The following is a 25,503-nucleotide window of genomic DNA, read 5'->3' as shown; positions in this document are numbered from 1 at the left end:
AGCGCTATAAAGACTAGCACAGAACAGCTTTCCGAATTGAAATTAACGCATTTTTAGCTCACTTTTAATGTTTGCAAAACACTGAATTTTTACAAAAATTGCCTGTTTTTATACCTTTTTGCTGGGTACTAGTAATAATCAGAAGCTTATAACAGAATGAAGGAATCGTTTCCGACCCTGTAAATCATATACATTCTTGATCAAATTGAAACGCTGAATCGATCTAGCCATGTCTTGTAGAAAAATAAATTTTTTCATTTTTCTTCAAAATTGCAAAAAAAGATAAGGGGTTACATCATTAAAATTGTCAAAATTTGGCAAACAATTGAATTTTGTAAATTCAAAAACTGAGTATGCAGATTTATTGGCGCTATAAAAATTAGCACAGAACAGCTTTTCGAATTGAAATTAACACATTTTTAGCCCAATTATAATGTTTGCAAAACACTGAATTTTTAAAAAATTTCCTGTTTTTATGCCTTTTTTGTGGTTATTATTACTTTTGTTCAAAGCTTTTAACAGCGTCAACAAATGCAGTATGCAGATTTGTTAGCGCTATAAAGACTAGCACAGAACAGCTTTCCGAATTGAAATTAACGCATTTTAAGCTCACTTTTAATGTTTGCAAAACACTGAATTTTTACAAAAATTGCCTGTTTTTATACCTTTTTGCTGGGTACTAGTAATAATCAGAAGCTTATAACAGAATGAAGGAATCGTTTCCGAGCCTGTAAATCATATATATTCTTGATCAAATTGAAACGCTGAATCGATCTAGCCATGTCTTGTAGAAAAATAAATTTTTTCATTTTTCTTCAAAATTGCAAAAAAAGATAAGGGGTTACATCATTAAAATTTTCAAAAATTGGCAAAGAATTGAATTTTGTAAATTCAAAAACTGAGTATGCAGATTTGTTGGCGCTATAAAAATTAGCACAGAACAGCTTTTCGAATTGAAATTAACGCATTTTTAGCTCACTTATGATGTTTGCAAAACACTGAATTTTTACAACAATTTCCTGTTTTTATACCTTTTTTGTGGTTATTATTATTTTAGTCCAAAGCTTTTAACAGCGTCAACAAATGCAGTATGCAGATTTGTTAGCGCTATAAAGATTAGCACAGAACAGCTTTCCGAATTGAAATTAACGCATTTTTAGCTCTCTTTTAATGTTTGCAAAACACTGAATTTTTACAAAAATTGCCTGTTTTTATACCTTTTTGCTGGGTACTAGTATTAATCAGAAGCTTATAACACAATGAAGGAATCGTTTCCGACCCTGTAAATCATATACATTCTTGATCAAATTGAAACGCTGAATCGATCTAGCCATGTCTTGTAGAAAAATAAATTTTTTCATTTTTCTTCAAAATTGCAAAAAAAGATAAGGGGTTACATCATTAAAATTTTCAAAAATTGGCAAAGAATTGAATTTTGTAAATTCAAAAACTGAGTATGCAGATTTGTTGGCGCTATAAAAATTAGCACAGAACAGCTTTTCGAATTGAAATTAACGCATTTTTAGCTCACTTATAATGTTTGCAAAACACTGAATTTTTACAAAAATTTCCTGTTTTTATACCTTTTTTGTGGTTATTATTATTTTAGTCCAAAGCTTTTAACAGCGTCAACAAATGCAGTATGCAGATTTGTAAGCGCTTTAAAAACTAGCTCAGAACAGCTTTTCGAATTGAAATTAACGCATTCTAAGCTCACTTATAATGTTTGCAAAACACTGAATTTTTACAAAAATTTCCTGTTTTTATACCTTTTTTGTGGTTATTATTATTTTAGTCCAAAGCTTTTAACAGCGTCAACAAATGCAGTATGCAGATTTGTTAGCGCTATAAAGACTAGCACAGAACAGCCATCCGAATTGAAATTAACGCATTTTTAGCTCACTTGCGATGTTTGCAAAACACTCAATTTTTACAAAAATTGCCTGTTTTTATACCTTTTTGCTGAGTACTAGTATTAATCAGAAGCTTATAACAGAATGAAGGAATCGTTTCCGACCCTGTAAATCAGATATATTCTTGATCAAATTGAAACGCTGAATCGATCTAGCCATGTCTTGTAGAAAAATAAATTTTTTCATTTTTCTTCAAAATTGCAAAAAAAGATAAGAGGTTACATCATTAAAATTGTCGAAATTTGGCAAAAAATTGAATTTTGTAAATTCAAAAACTGAGTATGCAGATTTGTTGGCACTACAAAAATTAGCCCAGAACAGTTTTTCGAATTGAAATTAACGCATTTTTGTCCTCATTATGATGTTTGCAAAACACTCAATTTTTACAAAAATTGCCTGTTTTTATACCTTTTTGCTGGTTATTATAACTTTTGTTCAAGTCTTTTAGCAGCATCAACAAACGCGGTACGCAGATTTGTTAGCGCTTTAAAGACTAGCTCAGAACAGCTTTCCGAATTGAAATTAACGCATTTTAAGCTCACTTTTAATGTTTGCAAAACACTGAATTTTTACAAAAATTGCCTGTTTTTATACCTTTTTGCTGGGTACTAGTAATAATCAGAAGCTTATAACAGAATGAAGGAATCGTTTCCGACCCTGTAAATCATATACATTCTTGATCAAATTGAAACGCTGAATCGATCTAGCCATGTCTTGTAGAAAAATAAATTTTTTCATTTTTCTTCAAAATTGCAAAAAAAGATAAGGGGTTACATCATTAAAATTGTCAAAAATTGGCAAAAAATTGAATTTTGTAAATTCAAAAACTGAGTATGCAGATTTGTTGGCGCTATAAAAATTAGCACAGAACAGCTTTTCGAATTGAAATTAACACATTTTTGGCCTAATTATGATGTTTGAAAAACACTGAATATTTAAAAAGTTCCCTGTTTTTATGCCATTTTGCAGGTTATTATAACTTTTGTTCAAGTCTTTTAGCAGCATCAACAAACGCGGTACGCAGATTTGTAAGCGCTTTAAAGACTAGCTCAGAACAGCTTTTCGAATTGAAATTAACGCATTCTAAGCTCACTTTTAATGTTTGCAAAACACTGAATTTTTACAAAAATTGCCTGTTTTTATACCTTTTTGCTGGGTACTAGTAATAATCAGAAGCTTATAACAGAATGAAGGAATCGTTTCCGACCCCGTAAATCAGATATATTCTTGATCAAATTGAAACGCTGAATCGATCTAGCTATGTCTTGTAGACAAATAAATTTTTTAATTTTTCTTCATTAAAATTGTCAAAAATTGGCAAAGAATTGAATTTTGTAAATTCAAAAACTGAGTATGCAGATTTGTTGGCACTACAAAAATTAGCACAGAACAGTTTTTCGAATTGAAATTAATGCATTTTTGGCCTAATTATGATGTTTGAAAAACACTGAATATTTAAAAAGTTCCCTGTTTTTATGCCATTTTGCAGGTTATTATAACTTTTGTTCAAGTCTTTTAGCAGCATCAACAAACGCGGTACGCAGATTTGTAAGCGCTTTAAAAACTAGCTCAGAACAGCTTTTCGAATTGAAATTAACGCATTCTTAGCTCACTTATAATGTTTGCAAAACACTGAATTTTTACAAAAATTTCCTGTTTTTATACCTTTTTTGTGGTTATTATTATTTTAGTCCAAAGCTTTTAACAGCGTCAACAAATGCAGTATGCAGATTTGTTAGCGCTATAAAGACTAGCACAGAACAGCCTTCCGAATTGAAATTAACGCATTTTTAGCTCACTTATGATGTTTGCAAAACACTGAATTTTTACAAAAATTGCCTGTTTTTATACCTTTTTGCTGGGTAGTAGTATTAATCAGAAGCTTATAACAGAATGAAGGAATCGTTTCCGACCCTGTAAATCATATACATTCTTGATCAAATTGAAACGCTGAATCGATCTAGCCATGTCTTGTAGAAAAATAAATTTTTTCATTTTTCTTCAAAATTGCAAAAAAAGATAAGGGGTTACATCATTAAAATTGTCAAAACTTGGCAAAAAATTAAATTTTGTAAAAATTCAAAAACTGAGTATGCAGATTTGTTGGCACTACAAAAATTAGCACAGAACAGTTTTTCGAATTGAAATTAACGCATTTTTGGCCTAATTATGATGTTTGAAAAACACTGAATATTTAAAAAGTTCCCTGTTTTTATGCCATTTTGCAGGTTACTATAACTTTTGTTCAAGTCTTTTAGCAGCATCAACAAACGCGGTACGCAGATTTGTTAGCGCTATAAAGACTAGCACAGAACAGCTTTCCGATTTGAAATTAATGAATTTTTGGCTTAATTTTGATGTTTGAAAATCACTAAATTTTTTAAAAAATTGCAGGTTTTTATACCTTTTTGAACGATATTAGTATTAATCAGAAGCTTATATCACTTTGAAGGAATCATTTCCGACCTTATAAATCATATATATTCTTGATCAGCATTAAAAGCCCAATCGATCTATTCATGTCAGATAGTAAACTAAAAATTTCAAAAATTTACCAAAATTTCAAAATTGTATAAAATTTTATTTAATTAAAATTGTCAAAATTTGAAGAGAATTAAATATTATAAATTTAAAAACTCAATATCCAAATTTGTTAGCGTTATAAAAACTAGCCCATGACAGCTTTCCGATTTGAAATTCATGCATTTTTGGCTTAAATATGATATTTATAAAGCATTGATTTACTTAAAAAATTCTCATCACATAAGCCCCATTAAAATCTGAAAATTATAAGCCCAACCATTCTTAAATAGAAACACAATTTAATTAGTTACGACCACCTTTTTATTTTCATTTTTGTGTTTTTGTAAGCTTAGTTTTCATTTTCATTAAGTTTGCTCAAATCATGTTCGATTAAATTACATGTGCTTAAACCTAAAAGTATGTATGTAAGTATGTATGGACTAAAATAGTTAACAAAGTTTTTGTTTGTTACAGTTAGTCGAAACGAAGTCAAAAAACCATTACAACGAAAACAACAACAGGAAATCGAATAATAGGCTATATACGAGTAATGTTTTATCTGGCTTTCAGTATTCGTTTTTCGTTCGATTAGTAGAAATGCAACAATGTGTAAAGCGGCTTAAAAGGGACCGCCACAACCAATAGAATATCACACCAAAAATGGCAGAGTACAACAAATCCAACGGAGTGAGTAATCAGTGGAGTAATCAGTGGTGTAATCAGTGGAGTAGTTATACATTAGTGTGGAGCGTACAGGGTACATAGTGTGGTGTGGTGTGTCTAGTGTTTGTGAGGAGAAAACGTGAGGGACGCGGATCTAACTAGCTTGGTAGGATCCAGGACTCTGGGGGTCCTGCCGTGAGGTACGTGCCTGTACAGTGTGCTCTCGCGGGTGACCGGGGCGTGGGCTTGGCTGGCCCTGACTGGGCCTGGGTACAACATTCATAAAGATTATCTACCTCATCGCTACCTAAGTTGTCGTTGTCGTTTTGCTAGCTAACAAAAGTAACCGTGTATATTATATGTATAAAATTACCAACAAATTCATAAATTATTGTTGTAATACGTTTAGAAAATAGTGTCCATATATATCATATATCGTCTCTCTGCTGTCCTCACACTTAATCGCTAATGCGTTTTCGAAGAATTGACTACTATTAAATGGCAAAAGTGTGCCATAGTTTCTCTTTCCATTTTCTGTTTTTCTTGGTTTTTGGTTTTTGTGTTTTTTTTTTGTAGAGTTTTTATGTAATTACATACATTTCACATACACATGCAATACACAATAATCATTGTAATTGTAATTATGTTAAATGTAACTGGTAACATCATGCTAAATACATTAATCCTCCATTATAGACAGTGTCCCCTTTCTCAGTATGCTAAAAATCCTCACGAACCTCGTCTCCCATTCCTTCGTCGCCTTTCGTTACATTTATCAGAGATTTTTGACTTCTAGCAAATACATAATTTTTTAAAAATTATTTGGAGGGAATATTCATGATTTTTTTATGTTTTTGTTTTTCTTTTTTTCAAATATCGTTTACATTGATCGTTTCTTATCAAAGTGCGTGATGTTCAGAAAATATTTTTGCTTTTCCATAGCATCGCTTATGAGATTGTAAGTCTATTAAAAACAATGAACGATGTGGAACGAAGGAGATTTATATATATAATTATATATTCATGTATGTATGTAAGTGCCTTTTTGTTGTTATTAAATATTATTAGGTACCAAAAAGTGTAAAGCAAAAAGTCAAAGTAATATCTGCGTTTAAATAAAAGCATGTAAAATTGTTTAAATCTATTTTGATCATCAGTTTACAACCATGAAAACATTTACGTTTACGTTTACGTTTACAGTTACTCTTACTGTCTGTCTGTACATTTATAGATGCACCGTAAAATATTCGTTCATGTCGGAATATTAATATTAGCACTGTATAAATACATATATATTTCGTTAATGTTATCTTTTCCGTTTCCTTTGCGTGTTGCGAGTTAAATAGATTTACATGCTACGTACGATTCACGTTCAACAAGAGGTTACAGCATCTCAACTAAATGCCATAAAGTAACAGTTTGCTTCTTTATAAAAGTGTCTCTCTTTTCGCATATTACAGTTAAAACTTACATCGTAGATTTGTGTAGTTCTCTTTGTATATACGGTACTTAATCATAGCAGGGCCGATCAGCCCGATTAACCAGATGGAATCTGGAGTCGGGCATCCCGGTTAATACTGAGCGGTAAAGTTTGTCTTGTCAGATGGTGACCGGGGGATCCTCTGCTTTGATCGGCGGCACGGAAACGGAAATTGTTCGGAATGCTGCGTCTCATAATTTCGTATATTGTATTATTACTCGTCAGTCTAAATACTCTGAGATACATATAAGCAAAGATTCGATTCGAAGGAGGTGCCGCTGTCGCGCAGAGGATCCGGTAAATACTTAGATGACGGCGATGCGTCGCTTAAAATGTCCTCTTACTTTCTAAACAGGAATGCACATGCAACAACATGCACATGGTTTTCTTATGTTTTCTTTAAATAAAATTGATATGTCTAATAGCTATTATCAATCGTTTTCAATTTCAAAAGATTTTGTATTGTATTTCGAAGTAATCCAGTTGCGTTTTCTAATTTGAAATATTCGGTTTCTGTATGACATTCATGGTATAGTATATGTGTATCCGTACGATTTACAAAATATTGCAAACAGATGCTGAGAATAACCATAGATGCCTCTGAATCGGAATGCAAATTGTATATACTGATGAGCTTGAGTTTTTTACAGTTTATACTATATATTTAAATACGTATAAGTATTGCATAAATACAGTTTTTCTTTACATTCGCTTAATGAACAATCACAACGCAGAGTTTTTCGAATAAAGTGAGTCAGTGAGTGAGTGAGTGAGTGAGTCGAGTGAGTGAGTGGAGTGAGCAGGTGAGTGTGGACGAGTCGCTGGCGCTGAGTTCTGCAGATGTTTCTCGAAAATACCTAGTGAAAGTAGCACTCAATGTCACAGATTGTCCTTTACTATTTTCTCAACTGTCTGAGGAGAACAAATAAAAATGCAAGAGTCAAAGATGTGAAAAAGAAACAGTTGAAATCATTTAATTGGTAAACGATAAACATTTTGGCACAGTAAATAAATAGGTAAAATAAAACTTATCAAATAAAACATAAATAAAGTAGACTAGGCGGCATTTGACTAGACGTTCGCGCAGATACTTCTTACGATCTGTTTGTCTTTAGGAAACTTTCTTGTAAAGCAACAAAGTGCACACACATTTGAACTTAAGCTTACATTAACTCTAGATTTGAACACTTACTTAAGGTTAAACACTCATTTGTGGATACTTTATTTAGTAATACTTAAGACTTACGCTTGAAGGCATTTGAGCATAGAACAGAAACAGAATCAAACAGAAGAGATATACAAACGGAAATGGAAACTGAAAACTAAAAACTGTGTAGAGAAAATGCACACAACAAAAGGATATGATCAAGGATGTAGATTCGGACTATTATTATTGTAGGCGAGAAAGTCTTTGAACGGCTTCGAGGGGCCCACAACAAACAGTAGTTTTTCCGAAGGTGCTTTTCCTGGTGGGTTGTAGCTGTACTCGTTTCTATTAATGTATATCTGCTTACTCTTATTGTATATAACACCGAAAAATATGCAGAATCCTGTCGTCCGTCAACTAAACCTATGACTATTGTTATGGCTACAATATATGCTATCCTGGAGGTGTGAAGGCGAAAACAAGATGAAGGGAAATTAAGAGATGGTTTTGCTGACTTTGGAGTAAATCTCTGAATTTGCTATTTACAGCACACCTGATCCTTAGTGTTCTGTTGTTGTACGATAAGAAAAAGTCACACTAGCGAATACAACCTTAAGAATTGCTAATAGTTACCATCTTCCATATTTTATCTGTCTGTCTTTAAAAGCAGAGATGCCCAAAGAAAAGTCCTTGCAAGGACGGTCCTGGACAACTCTGCATTCCGGTATGGGGAAAGGGTCGAGAGTTGGGGGCGTTGGCGGCGGAAGGTATTAGACTAAACATGAATATTTAATTTGGTTTTGGTTTTTTGGTTTTAGCCTTGCATGCATTGGTTTACATTAAACTAGATTAATTTACGCCATAGTTAATAACATACCACCCGGTCGGTCGGTCATTGCATTGCCCCAAAAACGTTGAATCAATTGATCAATTTGTTGTAGTACATTAGCTCACTGTCCAAATGGAAAACGTGTGATTCTTGTTGTTGTTCAAATTACTGGCAGATTTACTGTTGTACCATTTAATTTAATATATGCTTGTATATAATTCTATATCCTATGCCTATATAAAACTGCATTGTGTCTGTATGTCTGTTCTGAGAGTTAAAAGCTGAACTTTGAACCCTCGTTGCCTGTCTGTCTGTCTGTGTTTTTCTTGGGGGATTGGGGTTTTTCCAAGGGAAAGGGTATCTAGAAATATCAATAGATTAATGTCTTTTATGCGTTTTGGAGAAATTTGAAAGATATCCTTCCTTATCGTTTAGATTTCTAGACTCTTATTTACAGTATCTTACGGCCTACACTTTGCGTTTTAAAAGTAAAGTTAAAACTCTCCCCAACATTCACATCCACACATCGTTTAATCATATAGTACATCGTGGGTATGTGTGTGTAAGAGTTGAATTTTGTTCACGTTTTAGCTAAAATCGTTTTTGATCTCACTCAATATCACTTGATTTCACTAGATTTTCTTGGGTTTCTTTTTTTTGCGGTTTCGTTTAGGGTTTTCTTTTGGGTTTCGGTCTCTAAGCCATAGTACAATAGTTAAGGTTCGTAGGTAGTTAAGTACGATCTAAGTAAAACTTCAACTACTCGGAGTTGGGTGACTTGCGTCGTTAAAACTAGAACAACAATCATATATCGCATACATCGTACACCTAGTCCAGTATATATATGTATATATAGAGATTCTCTTACTTGCTACACATTTATCGCCCTAGTAAAGTATCAGTGTAGTGTGTTGCAACTATGTACGAGTATTTTTGAGTAGAAAAAACTTGTAGTTAACAGTAGATTATGCACTAATGTCTATCATAGATCGGGATTCGCCTCGGCTTTAGCCTCCGGCTTACTGGTAGTTATAGTTATAGAGTTACACCTACAGTCGAGTCGAGCTGAATAAAGGCCTACGATATAAAAAAACGGTAGGTATACATTTTACATTTACATATTCGTATTCGTATTCGTATGGATTACCCCAACATAAATATTGCACCTGCCTACCATATATGTATGTATATAGTCAATAACAATTCAATTTGAACTTGTACCAATCCTTGGCTAGACTTATACCCTAAAGCGAGTCGAAGTGTTTGCTACTTAGGTGATAGTTTAGAGAGAAGGTGATCGCTAGATAGAGATTCGGAATCGGAATCGGGGTGCAGATACAGATAGATTTAGAGATAGAGATAGATCTAGTGAAGAAATGCCTTTAACTACTACGTACACGTGACATTGATTTGTTTTTAGACTCAAATTCGTCTAAGCATAAATTCTAACAGTGGTAAACAATGCTTGCTGCTTGCTTAATGCGATTGTCAATCGATTTTTGTATGTTTTTCTCTCATATTTCGTCCTACGACGATGTGGTGATGCTGGATGCAGTGGCCACGGTGGCCAGTCCTGATCCTGCTCCTGCTCCTGCTCCGGCTGCTGCTGCTGCCGCTGCCGTCTGATGGCTGAGTTGCTGGTGCTTCTGATCCGGCTCCTGGACACGATGGGTTTTCATATGCGCACTGCGACTCTTCACCTTATTGAAGACCCTGGATTTGGAGAAATAAAAGAAAAGAGCAGAAGATGGCGCACCATGAGAAACTGTAGCTCGGAGGTCACCAGTTCGAGCACTACTACAGCTAGAATGCAGAGACTAGGCGGATTAATTGGACATTTAGAGACAATGAAGCACATAGAGTAGGCAGCGATTACTATTTAATAAACCATGCTTAGGCACAGGTATAGGTTTTGTTTAAGGTTTAGATTGGTAGAGATTCATGCAGAGATGCGAAATAGACTCAAAGCTTTCTTTCAATTCTGGTTGTTGCTTGGTTCACTTCTTACTTAGCCTTGTGTGGAGTTAAAATTTGCTTATTTTTGTTGTTTATTATTAACTATGGAAAATAGAGAGTTTATGTTTAGAAATATAAAGAATAATAAATATAAATATATAAATAAACAAGTAAGCAAGAATATATAGGAAAACGAAAGAGCTGAGAGCTGAGAATCTCGTGTGCGCTGAGGGATATTTACAGCCGATTTCTGATGGGGTTTATTCCTCGGCTTCAGTTACAGATTTAAGGTCCAGGATCGGGTTTTGTGATCTATCAAATTTCGTATGCCCCAGAGCCCGTGTTAGTTGAAATATATATATATATATATATTTAAATATATTATGTACAAAAGTTAGAGGCACTTAGCGAGCGCTGTGATTAGGTTTATCGAGAGAAACAAAATGACAATTGTACACGAAATCAGAGGAGAACAGAGAATATATGGAGTGAGTGGTGTGTGAGTGTGTCTGAGAACGGAAGAGGATATCGAAATGAAACGAAACGGAACGGAGGTGAGAACGCAAAGGGACACTGCGATCCTACTTACCGAGCATGGGGCCAGCGGCATCTGCCGGATTGTGTGGACTTGTGGAGCTGATATCAGTTACGGTTACGTCTATTTGCGAGTTGTGACTCTTCGCTTTAAAATTGCAATTTCGATTTATTTCATTGTATTCGTAATTCGATTCGGGTTTAGGTTGAGGTTGAGGTTCAGTTTCAGTTTCAGGTTTGTTTTGGTTATGTTTTGGTATATTGGTTTTGATTCAATATTTTTGGTTTTTTTTCGCATCGTGGAACAATACAATACAACAACAATAACAACAGTTAATATCGCTTGACGAAAACTCTAACTAAATGGCATAGGGAAATCGGAAACAGACATACGAACTCAAGATAGGTAATATCTACAAACTCAAGGCCAAAATATAGAGATGTATAGCATTATAGAGATAGATAGAGAGTGGAAGCATTTACTTGTAAAACTCAAAGGAAACCAAGGGGTTGTAGAAATTATAAATTGAAACTCAAGATCTATTAACCAAGTACTCGCATACGGAGTTACTTTACGGTACAGCGTGCTTTACGATCTCAACTCAAGTCAATATACGGGCACTCAAATCGCTTGCGGATTTTCGAATTTTCGAATAGGATTGTCACAGGTGTTTTTTTTATGGCTTATATCTTTTTTGGTTTTTGATTGGTTTTGCTTTTGGGGGAATCTTACTTGCCGCACACCTTGCAGGGAAACTCGCCCTCCTTGGCGGCACCTGGTATGGCGTTAATTCCCTGTTCCGACTTAGATGTGGCCGAGGTTGCAGACGAGGTGGCAGCACCTCCAGTCATTCCGCCAGAATTCTGGCTGCAGTTGCTACCGTGTGTGGCACCTGCTCCTGTTGCTGCAGTTGCTGCATTGTTGGCGGGATTATTGCTGCTGCTGCTGCTGTTGCAGGCGTAGTTGGTGCTGCCGTTAATGTTGCTGCTGCTGATGTTGCCGCTGCAGGTGTTGTTGGTGTTGCTGCTGCTGTTGCCACTGCTACCATTGACACTAGTGGCCGTGCCATGCTGGTTATTGTTGCTATTGTTGCTACTGCTGTTGCCATTGTTGGTGCTATTGCTGGTGTTGCTACTGTTGCTGCGACCATAAGCGTGAATGCGGACATGACCGTGCAGCGCCGCCTTCGAACTGAAGCTCTACATTCGCACATACGGCATTCACAGGCGGGGTTTTTGGTATGATTTTGGTTTTTTGGAGCGTTATATACAGAGAATAGAGTAAACAGAGAGAGAGAAAGAGAGAGCCAGTGAGGTGAGGTGGGGCGTTGAGTGATGCCTTTAGCTTGGGTTAAGTTGGGATTCTGCGAGCTGCAATTCCGTGCTCGGTACTGGGGACAAGGACATGCTGCCCCTTCTAAGGACTACAACTGCAACTTACCGCTGAACAATCGGCAATCTCGCATACATAGGGCTTCTCCACGGCGGGTGTGATCACCACCACCGGCTCCATCTTTAGGTGCGACACCTTATAGTCCACACACAACTTCTTCCAGAAGTAGTACATTTGCACACACTCGCCAGAGGACTTGGTGAGGAGCTGCCAATAAAGATTATTTATCAGATCTTAACTTCCATTCCTTTCTAGGCACTTACCTCGCTGGCGATCTTGCCAAAGTCCTTGCCATGCTTCTCCAGGCCCCGCAGGAACTGTTCCAGCTCGAAGGCCGTCCACTTCATTTGGAAGGCACCGGATTGGGTCTGGAGCAGGGTGAGCACCGCAGCCGCCGAGTTGCCCCTGGCCTTGAGCAGCGTTTGGAGCGCCACCTCCTCGGAATGACTGCCCATGGGCACGGCCGATGACTTGCTGAGATCAATGTAGCGCATCAGAATCTTCTCGTCCTCCTGTACCTCCGGATTCCACATTAGCTCGGCGCAGAGTGGTTCTCGTGCAGCCTCTTCCGGCGGCCGGCAGCTGGGTATCTGTGCCTGGTAAGTGGAACCCAGATTCACCTTGGACTCGTCAGAGAAGTCGACCAGACCGACCGGATCCCCAAAGTCGTCGTCGAAGGCATCGAAGAGACCCTGGCCCAGACCCAACTGCTTGCGGACACTGCAGTAGAGTCCAGTGCCCTTCCGATCCGGATTCAGGATCGGAGCGGGCGTATAATGGGTGCGGGAGGGCTTACGCAGCTTCGAGCGGTGCGGCGAGAGCGTGTGGAACTTGGAAAACTTGTGCGTCTCCTGGGGCGCACTGGAGCGCAGGCGGCGCTTCAATATGGAATTGGTTTGGTTCGACAGCGGCTGCAGATTGGCCACAGTGCCAGGCAAGGGCCCCGAGGCTAGCAGGGATTTATTACCCATTGTCGTGGCTGTACTATTGGTGGTGTTGCCGCAGGCGAACAGCAGACTGGCATCCAGAGTCGTCGTTGTCTGACCCTGATTGGTATTCATTTGACAATCGGTGTGCAGCAAACTCTCTTGTCCGCCGGCGGCTATGCCATTGGAAGTGACTCCTCCTTGGTAGAGCAGCGGCTGCAGCAGGCTGTTGAGGGGCTGCATTTCCTGTATATTACCCTGACCATTGTCCACGTACTGGGTCTGTCCGGAGGATACCTGAGCGAAGCCATGTCCCCCCACCAGGGGCAGCATGAAATCGTTCTGCTGCTGCACCACCGTTGGCAGGGATTCTCCCTGATTTGATGTTTGCTGGGGGAGAATGATTTGCTGGTATTGCTGCTGCTGCTGCTGCTGCTGCTGCTGCTGTGGTTGCTCCTGCTGGGTTTGCTCCTGGAGCTGCTGCTGTGGCTGCTCCTGCTGCTGCTGCTGCTGTTGCTGATACAGATTGCCATTCTGCTGGAGCTGCTGCTCCAGAGGCTGCATGCTGCCCATCTGCTGCCGCTGTTGACCAAACTCCCTGGGCGATGAGGACAACAAGGGGTCCTCCGAGTTGGGCATCATCTGGGACTGCAATCCCAGGCCGGGCAGGTAGTAGAGATCGATAATATTCTCGCCCTGCTGCTCGCTGGTTAGCTGCAGCTGCATGTTCTCATCCGGCAGGACTTCGCGCAGGACCTGCTTCACATCCTCCGCCGAACCAATGCCGCTGGTGAAGAAGGACTCCGAGAGCGGGGAGGTGGCATTGCGAGAATCGTTGAGGAACTCCTGGTCCTCGTCAAGGAACGACAGATTCGTTTCGGCGAACTCACGCAGATCGCACTCAGTGTCGTCATCAGTGCCATTGAGCAGATCCTCCACCTTGATGGACGGATCGAAGCTACTCTCCTCCAGCACCGACTTGAGCTTGAGGATCTTCTCATTGTCGTGCTCGTTCATCTGCTCGATGGTGGCCTGGCCCTCATCCGTCTTGAAGTAGATGTGCGAGAAGTCTGTCTTATCACCGAAGAAGGTGTTGCTGGCGTCTACAAACTGAGCAGCCGCATCTTCGATGAAGGGTGAGCTCTGGGCCATGTTCTCGTGGCTCGACGGTGGCGTGGGATAAGCCAGCGGTGAGTGGAGCGGCGAAGCCAGGACGCCAGTGCCATTACCAGTACCAGCACCATTTCCGCTGGCCCGCATACTGGCAATGGCCTGGATCTGCGAACTGTTCTGCATGATCAGCTCCTTGGAATGGAATTGCTGGAAGGTGGGCAGCGGTGTGGTATTGGCTCCCGCTCCCGCTCCTCCAGAGGAGGTGTTGCAGCCGCTCTGCACGCTCTCCGTCTCCAGCTTCACCAGCTGCGTGTGCTCACTGTCCCCAGCCTCGCTCAGCAGGGCAAAGTCCTCGGAATGTTCGCTCTTGATCTGTGGCTCCTCCTCGTCATCGTTGAGCAGCTCCATCGAGTCCACCGTTTGCAGCAGCATCTCCGTATCGGACACGTTGTAAACCTCGGCGTCGTCGAACAGATCGGTGCCATCGCTGGTGTAGGTCACAGTGTAGACACCGCCGCCTCCGCTCGTGATCACACCCTCAGTCCCACTTGGAACCCCACCAGTGGATCCTTCCTGACTGGCCGCTATGGTGAGCGAGAGTGGAGTACCGTCAGCAAGCGAGATATTGCTCGAGGAGCAGCTGGTGTTGGTGGAACTGGAGGTGGAGGTGCTAGTGCTCTTCACCAGACTGGTCAGGCTGCTTAGTTTGCTCTTGGTGGACACTACTTGGACATCGGAGGGTATGATCACGGTGCGATTGTTGTTTGTGATAATCTGACGTCCCACTGTCTGGACACTGCTTCCGCCAATGGTGGTTAACTCGGTGAGGGTGCCCATCGATTGCGTGGCCGTGGAACTGGATGTCATCAAGACACCGGATGTCGTTTGGCACTGAGTCTGGGCCTTCTTCGAAGTCACTGCAATGCGTGTGCCTCGCTTAAGGAGCTCTATCAGTGTGGAGTCCTTGGGATCCGTATTGGTGGCCGTGGAAATGCCGCTAATGGTGCCGCCGGCCTTCAAGGCAGTCAGTGCACTCATTGTGGTGGTGGTGGGCACATTGTTGGTGGTTATAGTGATGGTATTGGTACCACTACCCAGATTCAGAGTCTTTGCCTGCTTCTGGCCGCCGCTGAAGATCTCGATGCTCTGCGGCAGTCCGATCTGCTGGATGCTGAGCCCATTGCTGCTCTTAATGGTGGTGGCCGCCGGAAGCACCGCTGTGGTGGTGCCAGTGCTGGTGGTCAGGGTCTGGGTGTGACTACTGGAGCTGCTCTTGGGATTGAGGAAACTCTCCAGATCGCTGATGGATCGACGCAGGGTGGTGGTGGTGCCGCTGCTATGAGGCGGTGCGGGAACCACAAAGGAGCCCTGGGAAATCAGGATTTGTTGGAGTTAGTAAGGTGGTTTTTAGAGATTAAAAGATCTAAAAGATCTTATGCCACTCACCTTTGTCATATCCTTGCGCTTGCTGATAATCTTCTCCTCGATGAGGGCTCTGACTCCAATGCTGGCCGTCTGCAGGGGTGGACCACTGGAGTCCTTTTTCTCACTGCGCTTGGTTTCCGGATCCTTCTTGTAGTAACCACCATGGAGACGCATGTGCCCATTAAGGGCGGGTATGTTTTTGAACTTTCGGTGACATAGATTACACTCGACGGGCTTGTCGAGCTTCACAATATTGAGCAGGTGGGGATTGATGGCGGCCACTAACTGGGGACTCAGTTCCTCCTCTTTGACCTCCACAGGAGAACTAGATGAAGGAGTCACCAAATCGGTGTTGTCCTCAACGGTGACCGTCACATTCTGTGCATTGTTGAGCTGCAGGGATTATAAATAATAATTAAACAAATTAAATATAAAATGAGTCCTTTGCCTACCAATTGCATGTTCCAGGTCCTTGGCCTGGCCTGCGACGGCGCCGAATTCGTGTTGATCTTGTAGGAGCTGACGCTGGTGGGCGAGGAGACGGTGACCTGGGCGCTCGTTTGCTTCGTCTGCTGCATGATCTTGCTGATGAGGTCCAGCTGCTCCCTGGTGAGGCCCTCGCCCTCGAGGCTCATACCATCGCTGAGCGTGATGGTCGGCGCTGGCGAACTGGTGGCTATCACAGTGCCACCGCCAGAAGGTGACGATCCCGCTGTCAAACCAATACCAGATGTCGCCGAGGAGAGTGACGAGATAGAGGCAGAGGCAGAGGCTGAGGACGATGACGAGGCCGTGGAGGAGGCATTTGACGATGTCGAAGTGGTGGGCGATAGCAGGGTCACACCCGTCTTGATCGGCAGGTTCATGGCCTTGATCTGCTCATCCGACAATGCGATGCCGGTGGCCGCATCCACCACCGAGCTCCCTGTGGAGATGTACGTGCGAATGCAGGTGGCTCCGTCCGGAGAGCTGGCATCCCCGCTGGCCGTGGCCGGCGAGAGACTCAGCGAACTGGTGGCCACACCCACACCGCTGCTGCTGCTGCTGCTTGCTCCGCTCGAGCTGGCGGTGGGCGAGAGTGACTGCTGGCTGGTGGTGGTGGGCGTGGTGGCACCACCCGCATGGTGATTCTCCGAGTGCCGTCGCAGGGAGCGGGCGTCGCAGTATGACTTGCCGCAGCCATCCGCCTTACACTCGTAAGGCTTCTTGTTCCGATGAGTCATCATGTGTCCGTTTCTGGGGATGGGATACCGGGGGTGGAGATCAATGGATCAGTGGATTAGTGGACCAATAGATCGGTGGCTCTGCGCCATTTACTCACAAGTGATCTTGCCGCTTGAATGCCTTCGAGCAGAGCGCACAGATGTATTTCCGCTCGTCGCTGTGCGTCAGTTTGTGCTTGGCCAGCGCCGAGGCATTTCCAAAGATCTTGCAACAAGTCTATAAAAAGAGCAGACCGAGGGGAGGGTGTAATTAGCGGCTGTCGACTGTCGGCTGTTGGCTGCTGGCTGCTGCCCTCTAGATAATTGAAAGCGCTGCGGCCCGAACATTTTAATGAGCCACATTGCGTATACGTTATGTTGGCTTTTTTTTCGGCCACAACACACCGCAGACTAATTACGACCACCAAATTCCGAACAACCGAACACCGAACACCGAATGTCGAATTCCAACCCAAAACCAGGCAAAAGCTGGGCCACATTGCACCCCAAACTATGTGTGCTTCAATTTGAATTCCTGCAGCAGGCGGCAAAATAGGGCATCCCATCCCCCATGTCCCTCATGTGGCCACCAAAGCTGCCACAGCTGACCCAACGCCTCCTTCTGGCATCCGCAGTATCGTAAAACGCGTCATAAAATGTACTTTACCGCCGAACTCTTGCAAAAAAAAAATTAAATAGGAGGAGGACTTGAAGCCCCGACACTTTGAGCGGCTGTCAGTTTTATTGACAGACGTCGAAACGTGTTGAATGCCCCCGGGGCGAGAGTCGTTTAATAAATCAGTGGGTGAGTTTTTTTTTTTTGTTTTTGGTGTGGAAATTTTCCACACAACAAAATGGTATTTTCAAAATCAATTAAAGACCTTTAAGAACCTCAGTGTAACAAGTTTCAAATCCTGATTTACTTTGGCCAAAAAAGGTAGTTTATGTTTTCGTGTTATTAAGTGAAGTGTAGCGCCCACTGAAACCTTTATAGAATTTAATTAAAACATAAATTATACAGTGTAAACACTCAAAAATCATTTAATATTCTTTTCTTAATTATTTTTTATAAAAGGTGCAGCTCTTGCTGAGAATCATTTAAATTTGGTTGAAAAGCAGCAATTGGAAAAACTGGTCTCCCAAAGAATTGTCGTACATACTTCAATTCCACTGACAAATTATATGTATATTTTAGTATTTGAAGACAACTTGTAATTGTGGCAGCTATAAAGTATATAAATATATTAAATTTGTAACTTCAATCACCCAGCTTCCTTTTGAATTTCCCTCAGTGCAAAGAGGAACGATTTCAAAGACTTCTGTTGTAAATGATTTCTATCCTTTGATGGTTTTCCCCCCTAAAATTATCAGTTCTAGCAATTCTCTGGCCAAACCAGCTTCTAGTACATCACATATATTACCAACTAGACGGGGCTCTCTGCTCAATTAGCGCTGTGTATAAACACAGCCGGACTATGGGCCATCATGTTAGTTCCAAGTGCCGATGCGGCGCACTTTTACGGCCGGAGCGAGTAAGAGGCTGCGGCGGTGGCACTTTCGAGAGCTCTGCGCGTTTCACCTGCCACTTGGCCGAGACGACCTTAATGTCTGTTTATAAATATTGCACGGCACTCGACCGGCTGTCCAACTGCCCCGACATGTTGGCAGGGCTCAGGAATGACCGGCAATAAATTAGCGATTAGACCACGGATACATGAATGCGGATTGCATGCCAGTGCTGCCAATTTGTCCCATTTAGATACTTTCGAAAGTGTCTAAAACATATTGGATGCAATCTGCAGACTGTCAGACGGATTTATACAAGTTTTGGCATAATAATATTTCTGATAAAGAACTGCTGTCACCTAATTTCTAATAAGCTCAATGGAATCTTTACGCACCTGACACTGCTGCGGACCGTGTCGCGTCGGTGAGGATAATTTGGGTCGATTCTTGCGCGGCGCTTCAACACTGATAATCCCACCAATGCCAATCCCAATCCCTGACGAGTTGGTGTTGGTGGCTGCTGCCGCTGTGCTTACTCCGCCGGAAGCGGAAACATGTCTGCTATGACCGTGTCCGGAGCTCTTGAAGCTGAGGCTATGTCCACCGCCGGAGCTGCTGTTGCTGTCGTTGCTGTTGCTGTTGCTGCTGCCGCTGCTGCTGTTGCTGCCGTTGCTATGACTGCTGCCGATGCTGATGCTGCTACCCACAGAGGAGGCGGTGCTAAAGTTGCTGCTGTTGCTGCAGTTGCTGTTGTTGTTGTGCTGATTGAGTAAACTGGCCGCAGTGCTGGTGCTGCTGTTGCTCATAATCTGCGCCAGCGTCGTGACATTGGTGACCGTGTTGCTGCAGCTGCTGCTGCGGATCAAGCAGTTCTTAATGTAGCTGGTATTGGTCTTTGTACCGTTGCTGCTGCTGCTGCTGCTGCTAGTGATGCTACTGCTGCTGCTGCTGCTGCTACTGCTACTGTTGGGAGTATTGGTGGATGTGCTAACCGATTGCACACTGCGTCTGGTTATGGTTATCTTATTAGGATTACTCAGATGATTGCCGATAGCCGATTTGGCCGAGCTATTGCTTGAAGTTGCTGCTGTGATTGAGTTGCTGTTGTTGTGGTTTTTAAGAGCTGCAAGGGGAGGAAGAGTCAAGATCATCATAAATCATTTCATAAATCGTTTTTGTTTATGTTAATTCACATAGCTTACTTACAGGCTGTCTGTATGGTGCCCAAGACATCTGCCAACATTTCCGGATCCGGATAGCCGATGGTCAGCGCATTGTCTAGCGTTGTCGCTGACGCAGTTGCAGCGCCATTCGTGGACGTTGTTGCTGCTCCGCTCGATGCTGTTCCCGCTGGCTTCGAAGAGGCTGAAGCTGAGGCTGAGGCTGCCTCCAAGGCGTTGGCATCCCTCAGTTGCAGAGTCACGGATCCCTCGGTGCCCACGGAGGCGCTGCACATCAACACGCGCGGTGCGCTGCTGAGAGTGGTCAATGGCAGGTGTATGCTCTTGGGTACCTACGAGATACACAACAAAAGATAGTTCATAATGCCTTTATACCAATCTATGTGTGTGTCTGTGTTGTGTTCGTATGAGAGAGAGAGAGAGATAGGGAGTCGAAATGGCTGCCAAAAGGCGCGACAGCAATGGCTGTCAGGCGAGATTAGTTGAGATTATTGATAATTCACAGCAACTGTCGCCTAATGGACGACGCGCCGCATAATTAATTGAATTTAAATGCACTCACTTCGAGTATGCCTCAGTAAATACGGAAGAACGTTGAGTATACGCCGTGTGGCCCCTCTGCCACTGCGATTCACATTTCGCACTTGGCACTCGCATAACAATTGTGTATTTTTAGGCAAAACTCATTCCCATCCTTTTGGCAGCTCCCCTCGACATATATTAATTTAAATGCAATAAAATTGCAGTCATAAATTGGTCTCTCTTAAGAGAGAGAGAGGGGCAGCAGGGGCACCAGTTGTTAGATGGGGGCAATTAATGCTTTATAAACCGCAACCAATGCCCAATTAATGTGGCCTGCAATTGGCCATAACCACAAAACAAAACGCGAATAAAAATAAATAAAATGGCAGGGCATAAATTTCCAAAAGTGCCTGCGACCACAATGAAATCAAAACAATAACACAAACGCTATATAATGGATTCACATTCAGATCCCAGTCGGCGTTAGTGCAAAATAACCAAAAAAAGGAAGACACTGAAACTGGCATAAAATTTCACGTAAAGTAAATAAACAGTGCCTTTATTATTGTTTAAGTTGTGTGCAGAAAATAAAAAAACGAGCAGCAAAAACACGGCTAGCTGAAATGAAAAGTTCCCTGAATGAACTGAACTGGAAATGGAGCCACAAGTGGCCCCAAGACCACCGACTCATCTCTTTCCGCCCCCGCGCTAATGTTCTCCAAAAACACACAATTTGTTTATTTAAATATGCCAGTGGGCTATGAGATATATATGGGTAGGAGGAGTAAATTAGATTTATGTTTATCAATTGTTGTGATAACCTTGTCGCTGCTTTGAAATGCTTTAAGTAATCAGTCGAGTTCCATTTTAAAGCAAACAAATCTAAGGCCCTTAAAATCATTTCAATCGGTTGCTTAAGGTTTTTGGGGCCATATCCTAATCAAATGGTTGCATAAATTATATTAACATTAAATCATTTCCATGTATAAAGTAATTTCATGTTTTAAGAGGATTTTTGACATCTTAAACTAACCAAAACTGAATCATTTAAATTCAATTAAATTGTTTGTTTATCTATATTTTGGCGTAAATATCTTAGCTATTTCGTAAATTCATTTATTTATGGGTAAACAGGTACCTTTAATACGAAATAACATTGGTATTATACTTGAATTTGTATATCTTTACTTTTAAGCTAATTAAACGTAGATATTAAACCGCACTTTAATTATTTGTTTATTAAAATAACAAAAGACTATGGCATACATAAGCTACTTCAGTTAATAAAATGTTTCGTTACTTATCTTCTTACAAGAACCGCATAATCATTAAAATACAAACTATCTGTAACAATCAAAATCCTTTAAATTTAAACAAAACAAAGTTCAGCAAATCCCTTAGTTACCTATACAAACATCAGCAAAAGTTAGCTTTAATTTTCCAAACTTTCAAGACGCTTTTCTACCTTTATGAAAACAAGGTTTAACCATTTATTGAGATACAATCAAATAAATTCAAGTGTCATAACGTATTTCAACTTTACACCCTCCAGCAAAACAGTACTTAAGTCTGTTGCAATGGATTCCTTATCGAAAATAAAGGACACTCCAGCTATCGCATAATCAAATGGTTTCATAAATTATGTACACGCTAAATCAATTCAGGTATCAAGTAATTATATGTTGTTGCTCTCTCTTGCACAACCCCAAAAGATTTATGAGCCCCACCGTTTTTCCGGCAAGATGAGAAGGCGGAGAGCTGTCATATCTCTTGGAGGAGAAGTGTGAACAAAGCTGCGGGGACGAGAAATACTCGTATCCTGTTACGACACGGCCCCTACTTCGGTGCTACCTGGACTTCCTCTCCGTCTCTCTGGGGTGCAGAGGTGTGTGGCTGTGTTTTTTACGGCGTGATTCACGTGTCAATCAAATGTCAATGTCACTCCAAAAAAAAAAACAAGCCAAAGGCTGGCGAGAAAGAATGAATGAATGAATGAGTGAGCGAACGAGCGAGCGAGGAGCCGTGGAGGAAAACTTGGTTGCTGCCAAAATCATATTTCCACTGCAGCCCAGACTCCGGCGATTTGAATTTGGCACACCAAAGGCTCGCCGAGGTGAGGCTCCGATATGTTAATGAAAAAAATCTCCCGACATCGAGATGATGTCAGCGGAAAATTGAATATACATATATGCTGGGCGGCAATTTGTCATCGGGCTTTTCTATTTCCCATTGCTTGCTTATTAGTAAAATGAGCCGAAACACATGTTTGGAACACGTTCATGAGCAAGGGCTCGTCATCATCTTTAGCGGCAGATTCATCATCCATCCTCGTTGTGTGTTCCTCAATTTTTAATTTTGTTTATGATTGGGCAGCCTTCAAAGGCCTTCGCACGGATATCAGCTGGCGTACAACATGTCGTATGCGTAATATCCCAAACTCAATATGTATATTAAAAAAAAGAAAAACAAATTTGGTTTAAAACGTTTTACGACATCGACATTATTGTCAGCGTAGCAAGTGTGGCAATTATAGTTGGAAAATAGGGGGGGAAAGTGTCACAGCCAGAAATAGTTTATTATAACATTTTGTGGAAATTTATTGTTATGGCTTACTTTTGACACATTTTCTACAGAAAATAATGGATTTGAAGGTGGTATTTTGTATCTAGTACTTGGGATTGTAATTAGAAAGCAGTTTTAAATTTGCAAAATTGTGGAACACTAAAAGATTGCTAAAAATGTTTTAAATAAAAAAGGAATTGCATGGTGTTATAATTTTAATCAGGACCTTAAAACGCAGTGAAGGAGTCATTTCCGAGCCTATAAATCATATATATTATTGATCAGAATCGAAAGCTGAATCGACCTAGCTTTGTCTGGTCGAAAAACAAAATTTTGAAATTTTTTCGATTTTTGCAAAAAATGATAAGGGGTAACATCATTAAAATTTTAAAATTTTAATTTTATTTTCAGTATGCAGAATTATTAAACTAATAAAAACCAAAATAGGAAAGCTTTCCGATTGTAAATTAATGAATTTTTGACTGAGTTATGAAGGATTTTCTCTGCAAGGATATAGAAATTACGGTTTCCCGAAGTTAGATTTCCTGTATACATTTTGTTTGTTTTAGAAATATGCAATTCTTATAACTCTTTTTATCTTGTACTAATTTACGCACTTATTTATTTATTTACCATTTTAATAGTTCGAATTTTTCAGTGTCATAAAACCTTCAAAACTCTTCCATCAAGTTAATTGATTTTTAATATTAAAACGAACGATTTAAAACAATGAAAGCATAACCCATTGTAAGGATACAACAAAAAATGTCCTTGCTAGAAATAAATAATTATTTTCCCATTTTATTAATTGAATGCTAAAAAACATTTTCCCCAGCTACGTACAAATATAAAGCATTTCTTCTTCCTGAAAACTGTTTCCATCGACACATTATAAAAATAAATACAAAATATTTGAGGGATGCGGATATAAAAGATTGTTTGGATATGTCAGATATGCAAATTGCTTTGGATATAAATATTTAAATATATATATATACATATATCGTCATGTGCCATAAATTATTCTTCCTTATGATTGATTGCGCACACTCGATGTTTGCTTTTCTTTCCCGCCCCGTAATTGTTATTTCTGCTGGCGTTAATTTACTTTTTTCTTGTTGTTTTCTCTTTTTTTATTTTATGTTGCTTTTGTTGCTTTTGGTGCTTTTGGTTTGGTTTTTTTTATTTTTTTTTATGTCGATGTCGCGTACTTACCGTATTTATGGCAGCCATCGTCGCAATTGACGCCGTCGACGATGTTCTTGTTGTTCTTGTTGATGTTGTTGTTGGTGGTTGTACTTATTGTTGTTGTTGTTGTTGTAGTTGTGGTGGTAGTGGTGGTGGTGATGATGGGGATACAAAATCAAAAATCTGAAAAAAGTTGTTGGTATGATTGAAAATATTCGAATTCGTAGCTGCTTTTCTCGTTCGTATTTTTCTTTGGTTTCGCTTTCGCTTTTTTTGTGACATAAAAAAAAGTAGAAAACGAAAGACAAAATTGAAAAAAATATAAAAAACAAACAAATACAAAAATTTATGCATAAAAATGTGCGCATAAAACATAGTGAAATCAAGAAATCAAACACATGCAGAAATACTGAAGAGGCGACACACACACATACGCACACGATGCAAAGAAAAGTATGGAAAACACACTGAGGTTGGGAAAACTTCTCGAAAAATGGAGGACGGGGGCGGTGGACGAAAATGGCGGTTAGTCTGAGTTTGTTGGCTGAGCGATGTGATGACTGACTGACTGACTGATTGACTGGCAGATTGACTGACTGACCCACCGACAGACTGGCTGGCCGGCTCTGAACAGTCACAGGGGATTAGCTTGTCGGCAAAATTAGCGGGCAAAAAAATATGGCATTGAATAATGTTTTAAGTTCTCTCTACTTGGGGATTTCTGGTTAATCCTTAGGTGAAAGTCGTACAGAGGAAATAAATGAGTTAAGCAGGTATTCACATATTTTTAAATTACTAAAATTAATATACATTAGACTATGGGTTTTCATTTTAGCATTGAATATTATATAAATTTAAGGGGCACGAGCCTTAAACCTAATTTCAAACTATAAATTGTTCAGCTTCAGTCAGAAGCTTGTAACGCTGTAAGGGAGTCATTTCCGACCCTATAAATCATATATATTATTGATCAGAATCAACAGCCGAATCGATCTGGCCATGTCCGGCCGAAAAATAAAATTTCGTTTTTTTTTCAAAATTTGAAAATTGACAAAACATTTAATTTTCTTACATTTTAAATTAAGTATGCAGATTTTTTAACCTGCTAAAAACTAGCATTAAACCGTTCTCCGATTGGAAATTAATGCATTTTTGGTTTAGTTATGATAAAGCCACAAGTTGATAATGTGTTAATTTCAGCTTTTTAAACACGTTCCTAATTTAACTAAATATATTCCCTTTTATTCTGACATCATGTTAATAATATTACAATAAATATTAAAGAGAAATGAGATCTGAGTTCATAATAATAATTTAATTCCTATTTTTCTCTGTGCATGTTCTTTGAGATGCAATATTTCATCATCGATTCGTTTTGCTTCGCTGTTTCAAGTTGCAGCATTGAAAATTTCAATTATTCTATGCACTCGCTGCTTTTTG

At 40.3% G+C, this 25,503-nt stretch overlaps 1 protein-coding gene across 2 annotated transcripts in view; it reads right to left on the bottom strand.

Moving 5' to 3' along the window:
- Positions 1-4,742: 4,742 nt before the first annotated feature.
- LOC110190665 (uncharacterized) overlaps positions 4,743-25,503 on the bottom strand; it is a 47,746-nt gene continuing 26,985 nt past the window's right edge. Inside the window, exons 3-12 of one of the 2 annotated variants that reach the window (XM_086839535.1) lie at positions 24,091-24,246; positions 19,817-20,123; positions 19,006-19,733; positions 17,224-17,342; positions 16,355-17,138; positions 15,924-16,295; positions 12,702-15,845; positions 12,487-12,645; positions 11,779-12,245; positions 4,743-10,268 (exon numbers count right to left, since the gene is read on the bottom strand). In XM_086839535.1, the coding sequence (XP_086695661.1) occupies positions 10,082-10,268; positions 11,779-12,245; positions 12,487-12,645; positions 12,702-15,845; positions 15,924-16,295; positions 16,355-17,138; positions 17,224-17,342; positions 19,006-19,733; positions 19,817-20,123; positions 24,091-24,108 (6,285 nt within the window). In that variant the 5' untranslated portion in view covers positions 24,109-24,246 and the 3' untranslated portion in view covers positions 4,743-10,081. Of the gene's footprint in view, positions 10,269-11,691; positions 12,646-12,701; positions 15,846-15,923; positions 16,296-16,354; positions 17,139-17,223; positions 17,343-19,005; positions 19,734-19,816; positions 20,124-24,090; positions 24,247-25,503 lie in introns of those variants that run through there. The other variant, XM_086839534.1, reaches the window with a different exon arrangement.

This window comes from Drosophila serrata, unplaced genomic scaffold (assembly GCF_035046125.1).
Source record: "Drosophila serrata isolate PLE 108 unplaced genomic scaffold, ASM3504612v1 contig_376, whole genome shotgun sequence".
NCBI classification, from domain to species: domain Eukaryota; kingdom Metazoa; phylum Arthropoda; class Insecta; order Diptera; family Drosophilidae; genus Drosophila; species Drosophila serrata.
This window is presented reverse-complemented; position numbering and strand designations above follow the sequence as displayed.